The following is a 27,404-nucleotide window of genomic DNA, read 5'->3' on the forward strand; positions in this document are numbered from 1 at the left end:
AGTACAGGGGTGCCTGGGGTGACTCAGTTGGTTAAGTGTCCAACTCTTGATCTCGGCTCAGGTCATGATCTCAAGGTCTTGAGATCAAGCCCAGCCTTGGGCTCCATGCTATGCCTGGAGTCTGCTTGAGATTCTCTCTTTCTGCTTCTCCCTGTTCCCCTCCCCACCCCTCTCTCTCTCAAAATAAATAAAATCTTTTTTTACAGAGGTATCACCTATATGCTAAGAAAAGAGAGGAAAATGGAATCATATAAAATACTCAACTAAAACCACAAAAGTCCTCTCTCTGACAAATAAAATCTTTAAAAAAATAAATAAAACCACAAAAGTCAGAAAAGGAGTGGAAAACAGTAGGAAAAATGAACAAGGGCAACAAACAGAAAACAGTAATGAAATATGGTAGACATTAATCCAACTATATCATCATCACTTTGAATTTCAATTAAAAGACAGACTGCCTTGCAACGACATGGATGGAACTAGAGGATATTATGCTAAACAAAGTTAGTCAATCAGAGAAGGACAATCATATGATCTCAGTCATATACAGAATTTAAGAAACAAAACAGAGGATCATACGGGAAGGGAAGGGAAAATAAAACAAGACAAAATCAGAGAGGGAGACAAACCATAAGAGACTCTTAACCATAGGAAACAAACCGAAGGTTGTTGGAGGGGAGAAGGTGGGGGGGATGGGATAACTGGGTGATGGACATTAAGGAAAGCATGTGATGTAATAAGCACTGGGCATTATTTAAGACTGATAAATCACCGAACTCTACCTCTAAAATTAATAATAGACTATATGTTAGTTAACTGAATTTAAATATGGGTGGCTCAGTCAGTTAAACATCTGCCTTCGGCTCAGGTCATTATCCCAGTGGCCTGGGATCGAGCCCCACATCAGGCTCCCTGCTCTGTGGGGAGGAGCCTGCTTCTCCCTCTCCCTCTGCCATTCCCCCTGCTTCTGCTCTCTGGCTCTCTCTGTCAAATAAATAAAAAAATATTTTATCTATATAGATATACAGATATATATATAGATATATCTATCTCCCAACTGTATGTTGTCTATAAGAAACCCACTTTAAATATAAAGATACATAGAGATTAAAAGTAAATAGATGGAGAAAAATATACAATGCTAATGCTATCCAAAGAAAGCAGGTATATTAATTTCAGACAGAATTCAGAGTAAGGAAAAACATTAAGGATAAATAAGAGCATAATATAATGATAAAAGGGTCAAATCTCCAGAAAGACATAACAATTCTTAATGTGTATGAGCCTACAGAGTATCAAACTGTGTGAGGCAAAAACTGATAGAAGAGCAAGGAAAAACAGATGACTCTACTATCATTGTTGGATATTTCAATACCCCCTCTCAGAAACAGAGCAAAAAAAAAAAAAAAAACAGTAAGAGCATAGCTGAACTCAACAACAGCATCCATATATTGGATATAACTGACATCTACAGACTACTACATCCAACAACAGAAAAATGCACATTCTTAACAAACTCATATGGAACATTCACTAAGCTAAATCACATTCTGGGCCATAAAACACACTTTAACAAATTTAGAAGTATAGAAATCATATAATGTCTGCTCTCAGACCACAGTGGAACTAAAACAGAAGTAAATTTACTTCTGGAAAGATAACTGAAAAATCCCAAACTATGTGGAGATTAAACAATACTCCTCTATAAATAACACATGGGTCAAAGGAGAAATCTCAAAATAAGTTCAAAAATATTTTGAACTAGGGGTGCCTGGGTGGCTTAGCCGTTAAGCGTCTGCCTTCGGCTCAGGGCATGATCCCGGCGTTCTGGGATCGAGCCCCACATCGGGCTCCTCCGCTGGGAGCCTGCTTCTTCCTCTCGCACTCCCCCTGCTTGTGTTCACTCTCTCGCTGGCTGTCTCTCTCTGTCAAATGAATAAATAAAATCTTTAAAAAAAAATATTTTGAACTAAATGAAAGTGAATACACAACTTATCAAAATCTGTGAAATGCAACAAAAGCAGTGCTTAGAGAAAAATTTATATCACAGACTATATATCAGAAAAGAAAAAAACAAAAACAAAAAATCAATAATCTAAGTTTCCACCTTAAGTAACTAGAAAAAGACAAGCAAATTAAATCCAAAGAAAGCAGAATGAAAAAAAAGAGAAAAATTAGAGCAGAAATCATAAAATTAAAACAAGGAATCAAAAGAGATCAATAGAGAAAAATCAAGGGGCGCCTGGGAGGTTCAGTTGGTTAAGCGGCAGACTCTTTTGATTTCAGCTAAGGTCATGACCTCAGGGTCCTGGGATCAGCCTGAGTTGGGCTCTGTGCTCAGCTGGGAGTCTGCTTCTCTCACTCTCCCTCTCCCTGTGCCCCTCCCTCCACTCGCATGACCGTGCAGGCGTGCTCTCTCTCTCTCTCAAAGAAGTAAATCTTTAAAAAAAAAAAAACATAGAGAAAAATCAATGAAACCAACCACTAGTATCTGAAATAATCAGTAAAATTGATAAGCTTCTAGCCAGGCTAACTAAGTAAAAAAGAGAGGACACAAACTATTAATATCAGAAATGAAAGAGGGGGGGCGCCTGGGTGGCTCAGTCGTTAAGTGTCTGCCTTCAGCTCGGGGCGGGAACCCAGAGTCCTGGGATCGAGCCCCGCACCGGGCTCCTCCGCTGGGAGCCTGCTTCTTCCTCTCCCACTCCCCTGCTGTGTTCCCTCTCTCTCTGGCTGTCTCTCTGTCAAATAAATAAATAAAATCTTAAAAAAAGAAAAAAGAAAAAAAGAAATGAGAGAGGGGACATCACAACAGATACCATGAAAATTTAAAGGGTAATAAAGAAATACTATAAATAACTCTCTGCCTACAGATATGATAACCTAGATTAAATGGACCAATTACTTGAAAGATACAAGCAGCCGAAACTCACACAAAAAGAAATAGTCTAAATAGGGCCACAGCTATCAAAGAAACTGAATCAAAAATTAACAATGTTCCAAAACAGAAAGCACCAAGCGTAGATGTGTTCACTGGTAAATTCTACTGAACACTTAAGGAAGAAATCATACCAACTCTCTACAATCTCTTTATAATAGAAGCAGAAGGAATACTTCCTACCTAACTCTTTCTATTAGGCCAGCATTACCCTAATACCCTAAACCAGACATTACAAGAAAAGAAAACTATGAACCAATATATGTCATGAACATGGATGTAAAAATCCTCAATAAAATATTAACAAATCAAACCCAAAATATAATTTTAAAAAACTATACATGATGACAAAGTGAGATTTATCTCAGGTATGCAAGACTGGTTCAAAATTCTGAAATTTCTATGGAGTGGCAAGAGATGAGAATAGTCAACATAATATTGCAGGACAGGACTGCCACTACACAACTTCAAGACTTACTATGAAGCTACAGAAACCAGGGCGCCTGGATGGCTCAGTCAGTTAAGCATCTGCGTTCAGCTCAGGTCATGATCCCATGGTCCTGTGATAGAGCCCCAGATAGGGCTCCCTGCTCAGCAGGGAATCTGCTTCTCCTGCTCCCTCTGCCCCTCCCTCTGCTTGTGTGCTCTCTCTCTCTCTCTCTCAAGTAAATACATAAAATTAAAAAAAAAAAAGCTACAGCAATCAAGACAGTACATTATTACAGTAATCAAGGAATTGGCTAGAGAAAATACAAATGGATTAGTGGAACAGAATAGAGAACCCCCATAAATACATTCAACTGATCTTTGACAAAGGAGCAAAGGCAATAGAATGGGTCAAAGACAATCTGCTCAACAAGTGATGCTGGAACAACTGGACATACAAGAATCCAGACACAGCCCTTACATCTTTCACAAAAATTAACTCAAAATGGATCACAGACCTAGATGTTAAGTATAAAACTATAAAACTTCTAGAAGATAACAAAGGATAAAACCTAGATGATCTTGGGTATTGTGATGCCTTTTTATTTACTTTATTTATTATTTATCTTTTTTTAAGTAGGCTCCATGCCCAATGTGGGGCTTGAACTCACAACCCTAAATCAGGAGTCACGTGCTCTACCGAGTGATCCAGCCAGGTGCCCCCGTGATGCTTTTTTAGACACAACACCAAGGAAACAATCCATGAAAGAAATAATTGATAAGCTAGAGTTCATTAAAATTTAAAACTTTCTGGGATGCCTGGCTGGTTCAGTTGGTACAGCATGCAACTATCGATCTCAGAGTTTTAAGTTCGAGCCCCATGCTGGGTGCAAACATTACTTAAAAATAAAATCTTTAGGAGGGAGTTAAGATGGCGGAGGAGTAGGAGACACCGTTTTCAGCCGGTCCCCTGAGTCGAGCTGGATAGGTACCAGACCAGCCTAAACAACCACGGAACCAGCCTGAGACGCAGGAAGACGCATCTAGATCTCTACAAATGAACATCTCCAGCGCTGAGTATTGAGGTACGAAGCGGGGAGCCATGAAACCGCGCACAGATATCGGAAGATAAACGGAAGGGGGAGGGAGCCGCCGCATTTGGGCGCCGGGAAGCGGTAGCCACTTGCACGGGGGAGCGGGCGGGCTCGTGGCCGGCACCTGCAAAACAGCAGACTGAGACCGGGAGCTCCGGGAGCGCGCGGGGCGGCTGGCGGCGTTAGAAACACAAAGGACAGGGACGCACCGGCCCTGGAAGTGAGGGCTGGGACGCCGGGTGTGGGGCACACATCCCGGGACGCTGCAGGGTTGAGCAGCACCAACAGTAACAGAGTTAAAGTGGCCAGAACATTAGTAGAGAACGGGCCGCAATCCCTCTGTTCTGTGACAGAGGCTGAAATTCGGCCGCTGCTGCTCTGACTCTCAGAAGAGGCACAGCAAACCGCCAGGGAAAGCCGCCAGAGAACAAAAGCCTGGAAATACCGGCTCAGGGAGTGCCCATCCCCATCCCCCCTCGCTGGGGACACGGAGACTCTACCCAAACAGGGTTGCCTGAGTATCGGCGCGGCAGGCCCCTCCCCCAGAACACAGAAGGCAGGCTGAAAAATCAAGAAGCCCACAACACGGGCGCCGGGGTGGCGCAGTCATTGAGTGCCTGTCTCCGGCTTAGGGCGTGATCCCGGCGTTCCGGAAAGGAGTCCCTCATCGGCCTCCTCCGCTGGGAGCCTGCTTCTTCCTCTTCCACTACCCTGCTTCTGTTCCCTCTCTCGCTGGTTGGCTGCCACATAAATAAATAAATAAAATCTTTAAAGAAGAAGCCCACATCCCTAAGATCCCTATAAAACAAGGGGCACGGCCTGGGACCCAGTCAATAATCTGGGCTCTGGGAACTCCACAACCTCTCCTCATCAGAATGACAAGAAGGAGAAGCCCCCCCCAGCAAAGAAAAGACAGTGAGTCTGTGGCCTCTGCCACAGAAATAATGGATATGGATGTAACCAAATTATCAGAAATGGAATTCAGAGTAACGATGGTCAAAATGATGAGTAGAATTGAAAAAACTATTAACGAAAAGGTTACTGAGAATATAGAATCCCTAAGGACAGAAATGAGAACGAATCTGACAGAAATTAAAAATTCTATGAGCCAAATGCAGGCAAAACTAGAGGCTCTGACGGCCAGGGTCGCAGAAGCAGAGGAACGGGTTAGTGAATTGGAGGATGGGTTAATAGAGGAAAAAATGAAAATAGAAGATGGTCTTAAAAAAATCCACGCCCACAAATGTAGGTTACGGGAGATTACTGACTCAATGAAACGATCCAATATTAGAATCATCGGCATCCCTGAGGGGGTGGAGAAAAACAGAGGTCTAGAAGAGATATTTGAACAAATTGTAGCTGAAAACTTCCCTAATCTAGCAAGGGAAACAAAAATTCGTGTCCAAGAGGCAGATAGGACCCCTCCCAAGCTCAACCACGACAAACCTACGCCACGTCACGTCATAGTGCATTTCGCAAATATTAGATGCAAGGATACAGTATTGAAAGCGGCCAGGGCAAAGAAATTTCTCACGTACCAAGGCAAAGGCATCAGAATTACGTCAGACCTGTCTACACAGACCTGGAATGAGAGAAAGGGTTGGGGGAGCATTTTTAAAGCTCTTTCAGAGAAAAACATGCAGCCAAGGATCCTTTATCCAGCAAGGCTGTCATTCAGAATTGATGGAGAAATAAAGACATTTCAGAATCGCCAGTCACTAACCAATTTTGTAACCACGAAACCAGCCCTACAGGAGATATTACGGGGGGTTCTATAAAAGTAAAAAGGCCCCAAGAGTGATACAGATCAGAAAGTCACAGCCAATACAAACAAAGACTTTACTGGCAACATGGCATTATTAAAATCATATCTCTCAGTAATCAGTCTTAATGTAAATGGTTTGAACCATCCCATAAACGCCACAGGGTTGCAGACTGGATAAAAAGAAATGACCCATCCATTTGCTGTCTACAAGAGACTCATTTCGAACCCAAAAATGCATTCAGACTGAGAGTAAGGGGATGGAGTACCATCTTTCACGCAAATGGACCTCAAAAGAAAGCTGGGGTAGCAATTCTCATATCAGATAAATTGGATTTTAAACTACAGGCTATAGTTAGAGATGCAGAAGGGCACTATATTATTCTTAAGGGAAGTATTCAACAAGTGGATATGACAATTATAAATATATATGCCCCCAACAGGGGAGCAGCAAGATACACAAGCCAACTCTTAACCAGAATAAAGAGACATATAAATAAAAATACATTAATATTAGGGGACCTCAACACTCCACTATCAGAAATAGACAGAACACCCTGGCAAAAACTAAGCAAAGAATCAAAGGCTTTGAATGCCATACTCGACAAGTTGGACCTCATAGATATATATAGAACACTACACCCCAGAACCAAAGAATACTCATTGTATTCTAATGCCCATGGAACATTCTCAAGAATAGACCATGTTCTGGGACACAAAACAGGTCTCAACCGATACCAAAAGATTGAAATTATCCCCTGCATATTCTCAGACCACAATGCTCTGAAATTGGAACTCAACCACAAGGAAAAATTTGGAAGAAACTCAAACACTTGGAGACTAAGAACCATCCTGCTCAGGAATGACTCAATAAACCAGGAAATCAAAAATCAAGTTAAACAATTTATGGAGACCAATGAGAATGAAAATACAACAGTCCAAAACCTATGGGATACTGCAAAGGCAGTCCTAAGGGGGAAATACATAGCCATCCAAGCCTCACTCAAAAGAATAGAAAAATCTAAAATGCAGTTTTTATATTCTCACCTCAAGAAGCTGGAACAGCAACAGAGGGACAGGCCTAATCCACGCACGAGGAAGCAGTTGACCAAAATTAGAGCTGAAATCAATCAAGCAGAAACCAGAAGTACAGTAGAGCAGATCAACAGGACAAGAAGCTGGTTCTTTGAGAGAATCAATAAAATTGACAGACCACTGGCAAGACTTATCCAAAAGAAAAGAGAAAGGACCCAGATTATTAAAATTATGAATGAAAAAGGAGAGGTCACGACGAGCACCATTGAAATTGGAAGGATTATTAGAAATTTTTATCAACAGCTATATGCCAATAAACTAAGCAATCTGGAAGAGATGGAATCCTTCCTGGAAACCTATAAACTACCAAGATTGAAACCGGAAGAAATTGATTCCTTAAACAGGCCAATTAATTATGAAGAAATTGAGTCAGTGATAAACAACCTTCCAAATAACAAAACTCCAGGCCCGGACGGTTTTCCTGGGGAATTCTACCAAACATTCAAAGAAGAAATAATACCTATTCTCCTAAAGCTATTTCAAAAAATAGAAACAGAAGGAAAGCTACCAAACTCATTCTATGAGGCCAATATTACCTTGATCCCCAAACCAGGCAAAGATCCCCTCAAAAAGGAGAATTACAGACCGATTTCCCTAATGAATATGGACGCCAAAATCCTCAACAAGATACTTGCTAATAGAATCCAACAGTACATTAAAAGGATTATCCATCATGATCAAGTGGGATTCATACCTGGGATGCAAGCGTGGTTCAATATTCGCAAATCAATCAGCGTGATACATCATATCAACAAGAAAAGACTCAGGAACCATATGATCCTCTCAATTGATGCCGAAAAAGCATTTGACAAAATACAGCATCCTTTCCTGATTAAAACCCTTCAGAGTGTAGGAATAGAAGGTACATTTCTCAATCTCATAAAAGCCATCTATGAAAAGCCTACTGCAAATATTATTCTCAATGGGGAAAAGCTGGAAGCCTTTCCCTTAAGATCAGGAACTCGACAAGGATGCCCACTCTCGCCACTATTATTCAACATAGTACTAGAAGTCCTTGCAACAGCAATCAGACGACAAAAAGGGATCAAAGGTATTCAAATCGGCAAAGAAGAAGTCAAAATGTCTCTCTTTGCAGATGACATGATACTCTATATGGAAAACCCAAAAGAAGCCACTCCCAAACTATTAGAAGTTACAGAGCAATTCAGTAACGTGGCGGGATACAAAATCAACGCTCAGAAATCAGTTGCATTTCTATACACGAATAACGAGACCGAAGAAAGAGAAATTAGGGAATCCATCCCATTTACAATAGCACCAAAAACCATACGTTACCTTGGAATTAACTTAACCAGAGACGTAAAGGACCTATATTCTAGAAACTATAAATCACTCTTGAAAGACATTGAGGAAGACATAAAAAGATGGAAAGATATTCCATGCTCATGGATTGGAAGAATTAACATAGTTAAAATGTCCATGCTACCCAGAGCAATCTACACTTTCAATGCTATCCCGATCAAAATACCGAGGACATTTTTCAAAGAACTGGAACAAACAGTCCTTAAATTTGTATGGAATCAGAAAAGGCCCCGAATCTCCAAGGAACTGTTGAAAAGGAAAAACAAAGCTGGGGGCATCACAATGCCGGATTTCGAGCTGTACTACAAAGCTGTGATCACAAAGACAGCATGGTACTGGCACAAAAACAGACACATAGACCAATGGAACAGAATAGAGAGCCCAGAAATGGACCCTCGGCTCTTTGGGCAACTAATATTTGATAAAGCAGGAAAAAACATCCGGTGGGAAAAAGACAGTCTCTTCAATAAATGGTGCTGGGAAAATTGGACAGCTACATGCAAGAGAATGAAACTTGACCACTCTCTCACACCATACACAAAAATAAACTCCAAATGGATGAAAGACCTCGATGTGAGACAGGAATCCATCAAAATTCTAGAGGAGAACATAGGCAACAACCTCTACGACATCGGCCAAAGCAACCTTTTTCATGACACATCCCCAAAGGCAAGAGAAACAAAAGAAAAAATGAATTTATGGGACTTCATCAAGATTAAAAGTTTCTGCACAGCCAAGGAAACAGTCAGAAAAACTAAGAGGCAGCCCACGGAATGGGAGAATATATTTGCAAATGACACTACAGATAAAGGACTGGTATCCAAGATCTACAAAGAACTTCTCAAACTCAATACACGAGAAACAAATAAACAAATCAAAAAATGGGCAGAAGATATGAACAGACACTTTTCCAATGAAGACATACAAATGGCTAACAGACACATGAAAAAATGTTCAAAATCATTAGCCATCAAGGAAATTCAAATCAAAACCACACTGAGATACCACCTTACGCCAGTTAGAATGGCAAAAATAGACAAGGCAAGAAACAACAATTGTTGGAGAGGATGTGGAGAAAGGGGATCCCTCCTACATTGTTGGTGGGAATGCAAGTTGGTACAGCCACTTTGGAAAACAGTGTGGAGGTCCCTTAAAAAGTTAAAAATTGAGCTACCCTATGATCCAGCCATTGCACTACTGGGTATTTACCCCAAAGATACAGACGTAGTGAAGAGAAGGGCCATATGCACCCCGATGTTCATAGCAGCAATGTCCACAATAGCTAAATCGTGGAAGGAGCCGAGATGCCCTTCAACAGATGACTGGATTAAGAAGTTGTGGTCCATATATACAATGGAATATTACTCAGCTATCAGAAAGAACGAGTTCTCAACATTTGCTGCAACATGGACGGCACTGGAGGAGATAATGCTAAGTGAAATAAGTCAAGCAGAGAAAGACAACTATCATATGATTTCTCTCATCTATGGAACATAAGAGCTAGGATGATCAGTAGGGGAAGAAAGGGATAAAGAAAGGGGGGGTAATCAGAAGGGAGAATGAAACATGAGAGACTATGGACTATGAGAAACAAACTGAGGACTTTAGAGGGGAGGGGGGTGGGGGAATGGATAGACCGGTGATGGGTAGTAAGGAGGGCACGTATTGCATGGTGCACTGGGTGTTATAAACAACTAATGAATCATCGAGCCTTACATCAGAAACCGGGGATGTACTGTATGGTGACTAACATAATATAATAAAAAAATCATTAAAATAAAAATAAATAAATAAATAAATAAATAAATAAATAAATAAATAAAATATAAATAAAATCTTTAAGGGGCACCTGGGTGGCTCAGTTGTTAAGCATCTGCCTTCGGCTCAGGGCGTGATCCTGGCGTTCTGGGATCGAGCCCCACATCAGGCTCCTCCGCTGGGAGCCTGCTTCTCCCTCTCCCACTCCCCCTGCTTGTGTTCCCTCTCTCGCTGGCTGTCTCTCTCTCTGTTAAATAAATAAAAATCTTAAAAAAAAATCTTTAAATAAACAAATAAAATAAAACAAACAAAAAAAACCAAATAAAAATAAAATTTAGAACTTATGCTTTGTGAAAGACAGTATCAAGAGAATTAGAAGACAAGCTACAGATTCAGAGAAAATATCTGCAAAAGACATATCTGATAAAGGACTGATATCCAAAATACACAAATAAAACATCTTAAAACTCAACAGCAAAAAAACAAACAACCCGATTAAAACATGGTCCAAAGTTCTTAACAAATACTTCACCAAAACGATATACAGATGGCAAGTAAGCCTCTGAAAAAATGTTCCACATCATATGTCATGAGGGAAATGCAAATTAAAACAAAAATTAAATACCAGTACAGACCTATCAGAATGGCCAAAGTCTAAAACACTGGTGAGAATATGGAGTAATAGAGCTCTAATACATTGCTGGTGAGAATACAAAATTGCACAGCCACTTTGCAAGACAGTTTGGTGGTTCCTTATAAAACTAAATATACTCTTATGATCCAGCAGTCACACTCCTCGGTATTTACCAAAAGAAACGGAAAACTTACATCCACACAAAAATCTGCACATGGATGTTTATAGCAGCTTTATTCATAATTGACAAAACTTGGAAGCTATCAAGATGTCCTTCAGTAGGGAAATGGACAAATAAACTGTGGTACATCCAGACAGTGGAATATTATCCAGCACTAAAAATAAATGAGCTGTTGGGCGCCTGGGTGGCTCAGTTGGTTGAGCATCTGCCTTCAGCTTGGTTGTGATCCCAGGGTCCTGGGAATAAATCACCGCATCGGGCAACCTGCTCAGCGGGGAGCCTGTTTCTCCCTCTGCTCCTTCCCCTCCCCCACCCCCCCATCCCACTCATGGTCTCTCTCTCTCACAAAAATAAATAAATAAAATCTTTTAAAACTAAACAAACAAACAGACAAATAAATGAGCTATCAAGACAAGAAAACACATGGAGGAAACTTAATTCATTATTACTAAGGGAAAAAAGCCAATCTGAAAAGGATGATATTGTATGATTCCAACTATATCACATTCCAGAAAAAGCAAAACTACGGAGACCAAAAAGATCAGTGGTTGACAGAGTTTAGGGAAAAGAGGGATGAAGAGGCAGAAGACAGAGGATTTTTAGGGCAGTGAAACTATTCTGTATGACAGTAAAATGCTATAAGGGTAGATATATGTCATTACACATTTGTCTAAACCCGTAGAATATACAACAGCAAGAGTGAACCCTGAGGTAAACTACAGAGTTGGGGGATTACGATGTATCATCCTTTTACTAAGGATGTAAGTTCATCCTTAGTAAAAAATGTACCACTCTGGTGAGTAATATTGATTAGTGGGGAGGCTATGAAGGTGCGGAATCAGGGGGTATGTGGAAAATCTCTGTACCTTCCTCTCAATTGTGCTGTAAACCTAAAACTGCTCTAAAAAACATGTCCGTTTAAAAAAAAAACAAATTGCACTCATATTTGGGGGGTCTGAGAGATTGTGCACATGCCCAAGGCTGCCCTCTCAGGTATGATGAGAAAGAGAACCTACTGGCTATTAGCCCCTGGCTGAATGCAGGGTAAAATAATAAATTCACTGAACTGTGAAAACAACCTCTAAGACAAATACACATCCAACAGGAAAGGATCACTATCTAACTGGCTAAGTAACCTAAAACACAACCCTTGACCAACAAGTGGCTTATGTGGATGCGAGGTGAAGCCTAGAAAGCCATAAAAAGACAAAAACAAGGGGGAAAACCCTGAGCAGGAACATTAGAGGTCACACACTGTGAAAAAAATAAACATAACAGAATCAGTCCAGTCAAATAACCAAATAAATAAATGACCAAACAATTAAAAGAACAATAAGTTCCATAAAGGTGGGAAACTGGTATCCAGACTTGCTACAAGATATTATCCAAAGTGTCTTGTTTTCAACAAAATATTACAACACATGCCATAAAACAGTTAAGTGTGACTTATACAGAGGATAAAAGGAAGACAACAGAAACTGCCTCTGAGAGGTCCCAGATGTTGCAGTTGGTAGAAAAATACTTCAAAGCAGCTATCATAAATATGCTTAAACCGTAAAGAATTAAAGGAAGGTATGATAACAGTGATGCAAATAGAGAATAAGAGTATAACAATTAAAGCACAGAAATTATAAAAAAGAACCAAGAGGAAATTCTGAAGTTGAAAAGTACAATAGCTGAAATGAAAAATTCACTAGAGAGGCTCGATAGTAGAGTTGAGCAGGCAAAAAAAGAATACATTAGCTTGGAGAAAGAGTGATAGTGATTATACAATTCTGAGGGAAAAACAGGAAAAAAAGAGTGGAAAAAAAGAACAGAGCTTCAAAGACTCCTTCAGCACAACATATGCATGGGAGTACCAGAAGGACAGAAGCAAGAGAAAGAAAAAGAAAATATATTCAAAGAAATAATGGTTGAAAACTTCCCAAATTTGAGGGAAAACAACAATCTACACATCCAAGAAGCTTAATGGACTCCAAGTAGGATCACACCCACATGCACACACAAATCCATACCCAGACACATCATGGTCCAATTACTGAAAGTCAAAGATAAACAGAAAATCTTGAAAGCAGTTAGAGAAAAATGATTCATCATTTCAAAGGAAACAAGATTAACAGCTAACTCTTCATCACAAATAATGGGTGCCAGAAAGCAGGATGACGTATTTTCAGTGCTTAAAGAGAAAAAACTGTCAACTAAGAATCCTGTAACTAGAGAAACTGTTTTTCAAAAAAAGACTAACTAAATACATTCCAGATAAACAAAACCTGAGAGAATTTCTTGCTGATCTGCCTTACAAGAAATACGAAAGAAGATTCCTCAGGCTCAAAGCAAATGACACCAGACAGTAATGTGAATTCATATGAAAAAAAAGTGTTAGTAATTATTTAGATAATTATAAAAGACAATATGATTATATATTTCTTCTCATTTCCTTCCTATTTAAAAAGCAACTATATATGGGGCGCCTGGGTAGTGCAGTCGTTAAGCGTCTGCCTTCAGCTCAGGGCGTGATCCTGGCATTCCGGGATTGAGTCCCACATCGGGCTCCTCGGCTGGGAGCCTGCTTCTTCCTCTCCCTCTCCCCTGCTGTGTTCCCTCTCTTGCTGGCTGTCTCTCTGTCACATAAATAAATAAAATCTTTAAAAAAATAAATAAAATAAAATAAAATAAAAAGCAACTATATAAATATAAAATTTTATTGTTGGGGCACTGTATATGTAATATATTTTTACTATGACAACACAAAGAACTGGGTGGGAATAAAGTTATAATTAGAGTAAGGAAATAACACCAAATGGCAACTTAAATCTATAGGAATAAATGAAGACAACCAAAACTGATGAGAGGGCTAATACATAAAAAGTTTCTATAAAAATATTTATGCTCTCCTTTTTTCTCTAGTCTTCTTTAAAATACATAAGAATATATAAAGCAATAATTATAGCCATGTATTGTTGAGTTTTTAAACATATCTAGACATAACTTGTATAATTATAATAGCAAAAAAAGAGAAAAGAGAATAGTTATATAGAAGTAAAACTTCTTTCGGGGCACCTGGGTGGCTCAGTCGTTAAGCATCTGCCTTGGGCTCAGGGCGTGATCCCAGGGTCCTGGGATCGAGCCCCACATCAGGCTCCTCCACTGGGAGCCTGCTTCTTCCTTTCTCACTCCCTCTGCCTGTGTTCCCTCTCTCACTGGCTGTCTCTCTGTCAAATAAATAAATAAAATCTTAAAAAAAAAAAGTAAAACTTCTTTCTGTAGAAAGTTAATATAAATCTGAAGTAATTTCTAATAAATTAAGATGTATACTGTAAGCCCTAGAACAACCATAAGGAAAATAACTCAAAGAACATATAATTTTAAAAACTGTTAAACAATTTATTGCTGCAACATGGACGGCACTGGAGGAGATAATGCTAAGTGAAATAAGTCAAGCAGAGAAAGACAACTATCATATGATTTCTCTCATCTATGGAACATAAGAGCTAGGATGATCAGTAGGGGATGAAAGGGATAAAGAAAGGGGGGGTAATCAGAAGGGGGAATGAAGCATGAGAGACTATGGACTATGAGAAACAAACTGAAGGCCTCAGAGGGGAGGGGGGTGGGGGAATGGGATAGACCGGTGATGGGTAGTAAGGAGGGCACGTATTGCATGGTGCACTGGGTGTTATACGCAACTAATGAATCATCGAGCCTTACATTGGAAACCGGGGATGTACTGTATGGTGACTAACATAATATAATAAAAAACCATTAAAAAATAAAAAATAAATAAAAAATAAAAAATAAAAAAGAACTGTTAAACAATTTAAATGGCATACTATAAGATATCCATTTATAATACCCAGCAATTCACTCCTAGGTATATATATAAAAGAAGTGAAAGCAGGGACTTAAGCAGATACTTATACACCAATGTTAATAGTAGCATTATTCATAATAACAAAAAAGATGGAAACAACGCCAAGTGGTCATCACGTGCTGAATGGATAAACAAAATGTGTTAAAATCCATAAAACAGAATATGATTCATCCATAAAAAGAATGAAATACTGATACATGCTACAACATGGATGAACCTTGAAAACTTTATGCTAATAAGCCAAACACGAAAGGACAAATATTGTATAACTTTACTCATATGAGGAACCTAGAAAATGCAGAGTCACAGAGATAGAAAGTAGAATACTGGTTACCAGGGGTGAGAGGAGGGGGCAGTTACTGTTTAATGGGTACAGAATTTGTTTAGGATGAAAATATTCTAGAAACAGTGGTAATGGTTATGCAGCATTGTGAGTATACTTAATGCCACTGAATTGTTTACTTAAAAATGGTTAAAATGGTAGTAAACTTTGTTATGTATATTTTACCACAATAAAATAAATTACTGGTAAAACAAACAAACAAACAATGAAGTTCTCATACATGCCACAAGATGGATAATCCTTGAAAATATTCTGCTAAGCGAAATAAGCCAGACAGAAAAGGACAAATATTATATTATTCCACTTACATGATATATCTAAGATAGGCAAATTCATAGAGATATTAAGTAGATTAGAGATTATCAGGGACTGGGGAAGGGCGGAAGGAGAAATGGGGAGTTAGTGTTCAAAAGTTACAGAATTTCTATCTGAGGTGATGAAAAAAGTTTTTGAAGTGGATTGTAATGACAGTTGAACAACACTGGAAATGTAATTAATCCCCCTGAATCATACACTTAAAATAATTAAAATAGCAAATTTTATGTTGTATATATTCATTACCACAGCAAAAAATAAATTAATTTTCAAAAGATAGTCACCTAAGATAAAAGAAAGGAGTAAAGGGGTAAAGAGAGAATAGGTAGTCATGAGACATGTAGAAAATAAAAAGCAAAATGTCAGATATAAATCCAATAATATCAACATTAAAAGGCTGAATGGATTAAACAATAAAATCAAATGGCAGAGATTTTCAGGCTGGATTTTTAAAAAAAGATCCCACTATATGCTGTTGACACGAAACACACTTTATTTTTTTAAATATTTATTTACTTGAGAGAGAGAAAGAGCACACACACGAGGGTGGGGGGCAGAGGGGGAGGGAGAAAGAAACTTTGCAGGCTCCGCACTGAGCATGGAGCCCGAGGCAGGGTGCAATCTCACAACCCTGAAATCATGACCTGAGCTGACAGCAAGAGTCGGACGCTTAACCAACTGTGCCACCCAGGTGCCCTGACAAAAAAGACACTTTAAATTCAAACATACAAAGAAGTTGAAAGTAAAGGATGGAAAAAGACATACCATGTAAACAGCAACCATAAGAACACTACAGTGGCTACACTAATATCAGACAAAAGAGACTTTAAGACAAAAAATGTTACTAGAGATAAAGAGGGATATTTTAAAATGATAAAAGAGCTAATCCATTAGTAAGCTATAACAAAAACATATATAAACCTAACAACAGAGCCCCCAAAATACATAAACAAAAGTCGACAAAATTGAATGAAAAGATACATGATTCAACAATGACAGCTGAGATTTCAATACCCCGCTTTCAATAACAGACAGGACAACTAGGCAGAGCATCAAAAAGGATACAGAAGACTTGAACAACACTGTATACCTACTAACCTAACAGACATCTATATCATACTCCACCCAATAACAGCAGACTACACCCTCTTCTCAAGTGCACATAGAACATTCTTCAGAACAGAACCTATTAAAAAGCCTCAGTAAATTGAACAGAATTGAAGTCATAGAAAGTATGTTCTCCACCTACGTAAAATTACATCAGAAATCAAGAAGTTACGTGGAAATTAAACAACACATTCCTAAATAACCAATGAGTCAAAGAATAAATCAAAAGAGAAATTAGAAAATACCTTGAGCTGAGTGAACAGGAAAATACAACATACCAAAATTTATGGAATGGAAAACAATGGTTAAGGAAATTTTATACCTATAACAATACTAAAAGAGAAGTAAGATCTCAACCTTCCATGTTAGGAAAATGGAAAAGAAAGAGGAAACTAAATCTAAAGCAAGCATGGACAGGAAAAGTCATAAAGATTACAGGGGGAAATAAATGAAATACCTGTAAAACAACTAAGAAACCAATAAAACCAAAAGTTGATGCTTTGAAAAGAGCCACAGACTGACGAAGCTTTAGCTAGACTGACCAAGAAAAGAAGAGAGAAGACTCATATTAGTCAAAATCAGGAATCAAAGAGGGAACGTCATTACTGACCTTTGGAGAGAAACTATTCCTAAAAGACTGAAGATCCAGTGTCCCAAGTAGGTGCTGTTGTATAAATCTCTCTAAATGTACATTTTCCTATCTATACAAGATGAAATTGATCTATACCAGTCATTGTCAAACTGTAAGCAAATGAATCATTTTTTTCAAACAAAATCTTGCATGGACATACTACTTAACAAAATTAATGCCTTACTTCTCTGAATCATGATGGCTTTGTTAGAGAATTGTGGCTGTGTCTCCTTTTTCTCTTAATGGAGATTCTGAAAAGCTGTTCTGACAGAACCAGAAATTACCACAGAACACAGTTCCTAAATTACTGAACTAGATCTGTAAAGAATCTTACAGCTCTAAGTGTTAGCTTTAGTAAATTATCTTCTTGCTAAAATTGCTGTTATACAATTCATTATATTTCCACAAGATGGTGCTAATACATTCCATTTACCATTAAAATAGGTCTTGCATATGATTTTTAGTTAATAATTTATCATAGTCTATGATTATAAAATACCCTTAGCTTTTCAAAGTCCTATTATTTTACTTATGTCAATTTATTACAAACTGTGACACAGATAATATTGTACCCATTTTTCAGACAGACATTGCAGCACACTATTAGGTGAGTAACCCAAGGTCACACAATTGATTAGTAACAGATTTTCTACTGCTACCTCTGTGATCATTCCTTAGATCACATTGCCTGACTATAAATAATATTGTCAAATTCTCAAGGTCTTGGGCTGAGAACAAAGGAAAATAAAGGGATGAGCATTAAGTAGCATTCAAACTGATACAAACTTCCCCTGGGCTCATATAGTGAATCATTAATATTTGCGCATAAAACACATTTATATTTCCTTTGTTACTTCCTTATTAGAAGACCTCTGGTGGGGCGCCTGGCTGGCTCAGTCAGTAGAGTATGCAACTCCTGATCTCAGGGTTGTATGTTTGAGCCCCACCTGTGTGTGGGGATTACTTAAAAAAGTAGAAAGTTCTAAAAAAAAAAAAAAAAAGACCTCTGGTGATATATATTCCTATATAACCACAGTAAAGGCTAGGCATTGATAAATAAAAATACCTCATAAATACTGTCCCTACTGTAAACATAATAGCTATTTTTAAACCCAACATGGAAATTAAATAATCTGGTTCACTAACTCTAAGTGCTATGAATTTAGAAAACAGTACTATAATTTTTACTGAATTCTCCTCTTTTGATTCAATGAGAGACACAAGAAGTTTTATAGAAGCAGGAAAGAGACACACTTCACTTGAGGATACTTATGTGCAGGGTAAAAACTATTCCTAACTCACATTAGCTATCAACTGAGACAGGTTTTAGATTAACTTTAGAGAAATTAAAAGTAGTGTTAGAAGAGGAGCTCAAAAATTACTCCTACTCTAACATACTATCTACCCAATTATTTACTCACATCCAAAAAATCTAGCAACACTAAGTTTAGGTTGTAAAGTTTTTTAAAGAAAATACAAACTGTAATCATGGTCTCAGAAGGATGCTGAAGAAATCATGCTTTCTTTGGATTCTGAAGGGGAAAAGGCAGCACAGAGCTCTCACACAAGGAGTTGAAAAATATTCTCAATTTAACCTACAAAGGACTCTTCAGGAATCTATAAGCAGTCTCTGACTTGTAGGTCAAAGAAGTAGGGTTGTTTGTATTTCATTGATTAAGATCAATTAGATTATTTTTTATAGAACACCTTCAGGGTTTTATCCAATTCTCCATGATTCTGTCCAATTCAAATGTCTTCTGTTGTTTTCCCAATTTATCTCACTGTCTCTAACAAGAGATCACCAATTAGGAATTGTCCTATGTATAGTCTTTGGCTTGGTGTCATTTCATTTATTTTTCTTATTTACAGCCCATTTTGAAAAAACTCCTCAATTCCTTAAATCCTCCAAATGCATTTCAATGAATCTCATGTCTTCCTTGTCATTTAACATATTAAAAGACCTTTTAAAAACTGTTCATGAAAAAAATTAAAAAGAACATAATGTAAAATGTTAATAATGAGCATTTATGAATGTGGGACCACAAAGGACTTTTACTTACCACATTATATATTTTTGTAACATTTAAATTTTTACAATTAGCACATATAACTTCTTTTATCAGCAAAGAAATTTTAAACATTTTTACTGTATCCGTTTTTACTATATCCCTTTAGTTTGAACTGTTCTCCCCTAAATTTAATTTGCCACAATTACAAAATTGGTCTTCTTACAGCAAAAGGAAAAAAAGTAAGCCTCCCAAGTGTGTACTAATCAGTAGCTCCAAGTAACACAGCTGAATGAATTAGAACTACTAGAAACAAAAGAAAAATCATCCGTGATTAAGAATATGACGAAGGTTTTGTGATTAAGGCATTTTCTTTCCAGGGAGAAAAAAAATCTGCAAAATCTTTGCAGTAAATCAATGTAACCCCAAAGCCTTTTGAGTTAGACTTAACTTGTATTTGTTTGGTTTACAGTGCTTCTTTTAGAATACTAATTAGTCACAGTACAATTTCTGTATACCTTTTATAAAAAGCCAAATTCAGCATAATATATGTCCAAGTTATTAGGACTTTAAAAGATAAAGACTAAATTTAAATGCCACCTGAAATCCCCTACATTGTGGAAGAAAGAAAGTTCTATACCAATAATCTCTTCCCATCCACTTATGCTTGTTTTCTGCTAGGAGCAGATGGAGGAGCTCAATATAGCAAGAATAACAAAAGGGGAAGGAGCAGCAGAGAAAAAAAAAGTGGATCTTTTTTTTAAGTTTATTTCTTTTTTAGTAATCTGTACACCCAACGTAGGGGTTGAACCCATGACCTGAGATCAAGAGTCACATGCTCTTCCAACTGAGCCAGCCCGGTGTCCCCCAAAATGTGTTTTATTAAATAAAAAACCTCATATTTTTTTTCCAAAACTAGCATTCTGATTTCAAAGGTCTGAAATTTTATATTTAACAGAGTCCCAACTAAATCTGTCATGGAATACATTGAGGCAGGTACCCTGATGCCTACAGTAAAGGAAACTAAAGGATTCCCAATTTCATTCATAATTACAGCAGCCTTCTCTTAATCCATGGCATCTCTAATAAGGGGACGTGATCAAAAGAGTATGGTAGAAAAAAGCAAGAACAGCAGCTGTTCATGAACTTTTCTTAGCAAAAGAAAAGGCAGGGGGAGACAAAAACTGAGAAAGTTCCTGTACTGAGTGAGCTCTGTTAACAAGAACTGAGGGACAGAAAAGAGCTTTATAAACAATACCCACCACCACCCTTTTATGTTCCAGGCTTCTAGTTCAACAAAATTCTAACATACTATAGCAATTTTGATATGTTACCATTTGTGTAAAACTGGAGTTCCTACTTTTAGACTGAATGGGTACTTTCAAACTGTATATAACCTCTACCTTAAGAAATTCACTGTTTTCAAAAGATTTAAGCCTATAGAAAGTACACTCACTCTCCATTGCCTCCTTCTGGTGTAAAATTTACAGAGAAGGGTGTTTAATTAGCAGCTATTTATTCCTACTGTATCACCAACTGCTCCCAGTAGTCTTCTGAACACATGGATAATTACAGAACAAAGCAAACTTGTTCCAAAGATCAGCACTATATGACAGAAAATGTGGATGTTTGTCGTTATAATATTGTTACCTGAGAAGTCAACAAGAAATCCACATTTGATTTCACTGTGATAAATTTTAAAATAAACTAGTGGACTTGCCACATTAGTGTTCATTTACAGAAAAGAGCAAACATATCACCTAGAGATAGCAGCAACAGCTACCATTTATTGACCAGTCTACAACACATGCATCAACATATTTAAGCTGTACAATAATTCTAAAAAGTAGGTAGCACAATATTGCCAATTTCACACTGATGTCATAGGTGACTCAAATTTTGACTGAGTTGATCTAATACTAGAAAAACTATCCATTGTGCTAAAATTCCAATTGTTAATAACATTGATAATTATTTTTACCTCTTTTAAAACAAACTAAAATGTAATTTTTCAGGGCATTTGAAAATACTTCACCAAGGTATTTTTATACCCCCAAAAGAGGTAGAAAATATAATCAGGCAGAGATTAAAATCATATATAATAACTAGGGCTAGAATTTAAGTTCTTCCTGGTTTCCCCAATCTCATTCTAATGACAAGAACACAAAAGACTCAAAATATAATTGTGCTCTATAAATTTATAATAAAGATTTTGATGAAAATCTGACTGTGGGTCAAATGATATTCCTAAAAATATCGCCACTAAATATACAGTAAAAATCTGATACAGCTAGCTGATGATATGTATGTCATTCATCCTGTCACCATCAAATTTTCCTTCTGTAAGGTTTTCTAAAAATGACAATGACAGAGAAGAGGTCAACAACCCACGGCATATGTGAAAATGGCCTACATATGCCACTTTAAGCCTCAGCCTATTCTTATGATCATTTCCTAGAGAACATTCTCCCTCATTCTTGGCATAAACTTCAAGCTCACCTCCACAGTTTTAAGCTTCCAGAAGCCATCCATGGCACCAGCATGTTTTGGAGGGTATTTTTTACTATTTAAAAAAAAATTTTTTTGTCCCTCTCATCCCTGTCTTCTTGGCATACTAGTTTTTTGATAGGTTGATGCCATAAACTTTGTACCCCCCCCAATACTGTCAAATCCTGTAACAAAACTCACTTATCATTCACTTTATAAAAAGGTTCATTTAAACGAAACCTGTTGTAAAACCTGTGCTAAACTACTCAGCTCCTTTGGTTATATTTGAAATAATTCAATTTATTAAAATGCAATTTTATAATAACTTCAGGTATATTCCACTTGTGTGAACATTCTAAATTGAGTCAAGTATAACTCTTAACTGTATGAGCCTATTCTGCTAGGCATAGTTCTCTATAGAGTCTGATCAATCTTTAGGCTCTAAAAAGTCTTTTACAGGGATGCCAGATGGCTCAGTCGGTTAAGCGTCTGCCTTCAGCTCAGGTCATGATCCCAGGGTCCCGGGACTGAGTCCCACATCAGGCCCCTTGTTCAGTGCGGAGCCTGCTTCTCCCTCTGCCACTCCCCACGCTTGTGCTCTCTCTCCAACAAATAAATAAATAAAATCTTTTTTAAAAAGTCTTTTACATAAAAAAGTTATTTGCATAAATACTTTGTCAGAGATATATATGTAACTGTGATTGCTATAATCTCTAAGACCATATTTGCATTTATTTATTAATGGCAAATTAATTTTCACAATAGTTAAACTAACCCTGACAGTATCTTCAAATAACCAGAACTAACCCTATACTCAGAATGGAGAAACATTTAGTGAAATGATTTGATATATTTTACTCCATAATCCCCTGATGTTCAAAGTACCTTATGTGACATCTCCAGAAAAAATACATTTTTCACATAAATTCATTTAACTAGCAATTATTGAATATCTACTATGTGTCAGAACCTGCGCTGTGCGTAAGTGTTCAGTGAAAGACAGGGTTCTTGCATATAGTTGCTACATTTTTACATTATTCCCTTGTTATTTCCAGATTCAACACAACAATACAAATATTAGTATAATACTGATCATACAGTAAGTGCTAAATGTACACTTATTGATATTAAAATAGCGGAATTCATTTAGTAATAACAATTTTAGCTGATCCTGATCCTACTCTTCACCCATCCACCCATATACTCTGGGGTTGGCAGACAGCAATATTTAACAAAGCAAAAGAAAAATTAATATTCTTGATGGAGTATGAAGGAGGAATGAAAGAAGAACATACTCTTATGTTACATTAAGAATAGACTACATTTTCCTATCAACTGGCAACATGTAAGAATAAACAACACATGTTAAAGGAATAAATAAATTTAGCATGTTGGCTTTTGAAGTCAGAGAATGTTTAAACTGACAGAGTACCACATAGTAAGTATTTACTGAACTGTATGATGATATCCTTAAGTTCACATTCATTAATTTTGTTTATTACCTAAGCCAGAAAGAACTTTCTTCATATTTATTCTGCTTGTGGGTTTCTACTCCGAAGTTGTAACAGAGAATGTGAAGATACCCAGTCTGCAATAGTAAAAAAAAAAAAAAAAGTCAGATTCATGATCTTTTTAACATTAAGAAATCTGTAACAGCTCAAGAGTCTTTAAGACATACTTAAAGTATTCTGTACATCAAAATAACCCACTATTCCTTATTAAAACTTCCCAAATTATCTAAAGAGGAGCTACAAAATATTCAGTTTGGGGTAACAGTTATATATGGAAAAGTAATACATTACTGTTAGAATTTGAAAGGTTCTTTGTAACAGGATATGGGAAACCTAACCATTGCCAGCAAAAGGACAACCTCCTTTGTAGGCTGCCGGTTCCAGCAAGAGGCACGTTAGATCAGTGAGTATAGTCAAAGAAAAAACATCACCATAAAAGGGGATTTTTTTTTTCAAAATCAAGACAACTTTAAAAATTTCTCAAGTTCTGAAACGTGTCCAACACACTGTCTAGTCATAGGATTTATTTAGAAATAGTTTAATGAACCCTCTTTAACAACAAAAATTTTCTTTACATAAATTACCACTGAGATAAAAGTAGGAACAAGTATGTGAATGGTGCCATAGGAAAATACTTTTTATGGATTATCAGCATCTCAGTCCCTGCATCAATGCCGTATCTGACATAATTTTCATCTGTCAAAATACTGGGAAATGGCTTAAGAGAAAATTTTTAAAGTTCTAATAACTTATCCAAATATCCCTTCAGTATTTACAGACGCCCTCTATCCAGAATCTGATTATACCCATATAATGGAGTCCTTTATAAGTTTTACCTGAGTAAGACTACAGAAGCAGATCTTCAATTAAGAATCCAAGATCTGAGGCAAGTTATGCATAAGTAATGTGTAAAGACCTGTCTTCCTTCAAAAAAAGTTTCCTTTTGAATTACAGTACATTCAGAAAGAAATTCAATATGCATGCCTGAGCACTTCAGACCTACTGTATATTTGAATGTAAAATAAAGAATAGCCTTGGTAATGTGGATCTGGCAAGAATCCAGAAGTATTTAAATGCATTCTTGACATTTCAGCAGAAAAAGCTTAACTCATTACATGCCCCAGATCCCATAGGTTCACACAGGGCCACACCAATTATACAGCTATATTGGAATAATGCAGCTCACATCCACTTGCTGCAGAGAGGCCTGTAACTAACTTGCAAGAAGAAAATGGAAAATAAAACTTTTGCCGAACATCTAAGTGTATTAAGTCTTTATTCAGTTTCCCCAGGATTTGTCCTTGCCCTCGCAAAACCTTCAAGTGTACTTACATTAAAGGCTACTACCTAGGGGAAAAAAAGAATACAAAATAATAACAAACTTACAACAGCAAAGCTATAAAATACTAAAATATCTTCGAAGAGACCCACAGCATATTTTCAATGTAATGACAAAAAAAAATCTTTTAACTACCAATACTTCTCCATGCACGCAATCATTTATACATTCAGTAGTAAATATTTACTAAGCATCTCCTACCTACCAGGCACTATTTCAGTCATTACAGATAAATCAGTGACAAAACAGAGAAAAATCCTTGCCCTCATGACACATTTCTAACAGGGTATGAAGTGCTAAGATTCATAAAAATATATCTTTAAAAATATCTTCCCAGGGCACCTGGGTGGTTCAGGTGATTTAAGCGTCTGCCCTCAGCTCAGGTCATGATCCCTGGGGTGGGGGGGCTGTAATGGGATTGAGCCCTGCATCGGGCTCCCTGCTCAGTGGAGAGCCTGCTTCTCCCTCTCCCTCTGCCCTTCCCCCCTCCTTGGGCTCTCTCAATCTCTCCCTCTCCCTCCACCTCTCTCTCTCTCTCTCTCTCTCTCTCTCTTTCTCTTGATCTCAAATAAATAAAATCTTAACAAAAACAAAAATAAAAAATAAAAATGTCTTCCCAGCATTCCATCGAATGCTAACCTCTCATTTTGCAAGCAATACACAATGGCAAAAAACAATATAAAGAAGGTAGATCTGTAAGTCTGTTGTTAGACTGGTCATACAGAAAGGGGCTTATGGAAGCTCCAGAACCCACGGGATCTCTAGAACCTCCATCCACTGCTAAATCTACCAGCCCAGAAAGACAGCTCCAACTGAATACTCACTTTACAATGCCAACATGAAATTATATGGATGAGTTTTAAAACTCAGATATTGCTGCTAAAAATGACTTTCATCACTAACTTCTCCGTTCAATCGGAGGCCTTGTTTTGTTTTTTTTTAATTAACTAGATAAGGTCATCTTCTCTGCCTTTGTATATTAGGAGTTTAAAACTCAGAAAAAACAAACCTTCTATTATTTTTCCACTCCCAAGTTCTGAATTATTTTTCTTTTTGCTTTTGTTGTCTTTTACACATCTATAGAGCATGTATTTTTACATTTTGTTCAATTTTAACAGTGTAGCAAGAATTGAATGATAATTGCCTGGCTTTCTTCCTTAATGGCTTTAAGAAATTTACCTTCCAATTCCTCCCTGACTCAGCTTTCTTTAATTCTCGGGTATCTCAATAATAATCAACAGGTCATTAGTTATTTCTCTTGGAGCCCTGAAACACAATTTTCCAAAGACTTTATTTCTCTGCCTCGGAACAAACAAGGCATTACCTTCTGCCTTCATGTTAACACCTTACAATAATTCCTAATCCAGTTTTGGGATATAGAAAGGATATCTCAGAAAAAAAGAGAGTTCATTTATTTAACTCATTAATTCCTTTTAAGTAAATAACATTATGTTAGCTCTTCTCTAGCCTTTATTCGATCATTTCCTCTCATTATAAGATTTCCTGCCTTAGATTTTCAGGTCCCCTATCTAAACCTTAAGCCCATCAGAAACACACCAAATAATTTCATTGACCTTTAAAATAAAAACCATGAGTGTCCTAACAATACACCTCTATCAACCACCTTCCACATAAAATACAAACTCTTTTAACTCAGGACTTCAAGGTTGTTTACTAGTAGCAGCCCCATCCTGAAGAAGGCATGATTACTCTTCTTTTACATATCCTAGATCTTCTAATTGAGCCCTTTCCATTCTCTGTACATGTGTTTTTCCCTTTATCAGCACGAACGCTGTGCAAGATACCAAAAGTTTTCTTTTCCTAAACACCACCTAAGATTTTCCTTTCATATATTTCAATATACTACTCAATGTCCATTTACTCTCCAAAGCATATTAAAGAAAGGTTTCTGTCTTTTAGTAATTTTACAATGTGAAACAGATAACAACAGAGCCAGAGCCAAAAGAAATGGTAAAAACATAAAAATCCAAACAATCCAAGAGACTTTACAGAAAAAAAATTTTTTAATTAGTAAGAGTTCAGAGAAGATGCTGCATATTAAATAAACATTTAAAAGCCATGCATTCTTATACATCAGTGACAATTTAAAAATACAATCTTTAAGATCGCTTATGACAGCAATTGAATATGAAACGTTTTTATACAGAAAATTACAAAACTATGTTGAAACACATTAAAGAAAATTATATAAATTGGGATTTATCACATTCATGGATAGGAAGATTCAATATTACATAGATAATGATGCTCTCCAAATTAATTTAGAAGTCAAATGCTATCAACATCCCAATAGCTTTTCACTAAACTATCTCTAAAACGAATATGGAAGGGCAAAGTCCCAGAAAAGCTACAATGATAAAGAAGAACAAAGTAGGACCTGTCCTATCAAGACTATACTAGGTTTTGGGGCACCTGGGTGGCTCAGTTATTAAGCATCTGCCTTTGGCTTCGGCTTGGGTCATGATCCCAGGGTCCTGGGATTGAGCCCCACATCAGGCTCCCTGCTCAGCAGGAAGCCTACTTCTCCCTCCCCCACTCCCCCACCTTATGTTCCCTCTCTCA

The 27,404-nt window shown here is 37.3% G+C and overlaps 1 protein-coding gene across 1 annotated transcript in view; it reads right to left on the reverse strand.

Annotated features, from left to right (window-relative positions):
• Positions 1-27,404, reverse strand: part of TEX11 (testis expressed 11) — a 285,798-nt gene that overhangs the window by 183,232 nt on the left and 75,162 nt on the right. The window contains exon 9 of the mRNA XM_048213658.2: positions 23,474-23,559. Coding sequence (XP_048069615.1) covers positions 23,474-23,559 — 86 coding nt within the window. The remainder of the gene's footprint in view (positions 1-23,473; positions 23,560-27,404) is intronic.

The sequence above is a fragment of the Ursus arctos genome, chromosome X (genome assembly GCF_023065955.2).
Source record: "Ursus arctos isolate Adak ecotype North America chromosome X, UrsArc2.0, whole genome shotgun sequence".
Taxonomy (NCBI): domain Eukaryota; kingdom Metazoa; phylum Chordata; class Mammalia; order Carnivora; family Ursidae; genus Ursus; species Ursus arctos.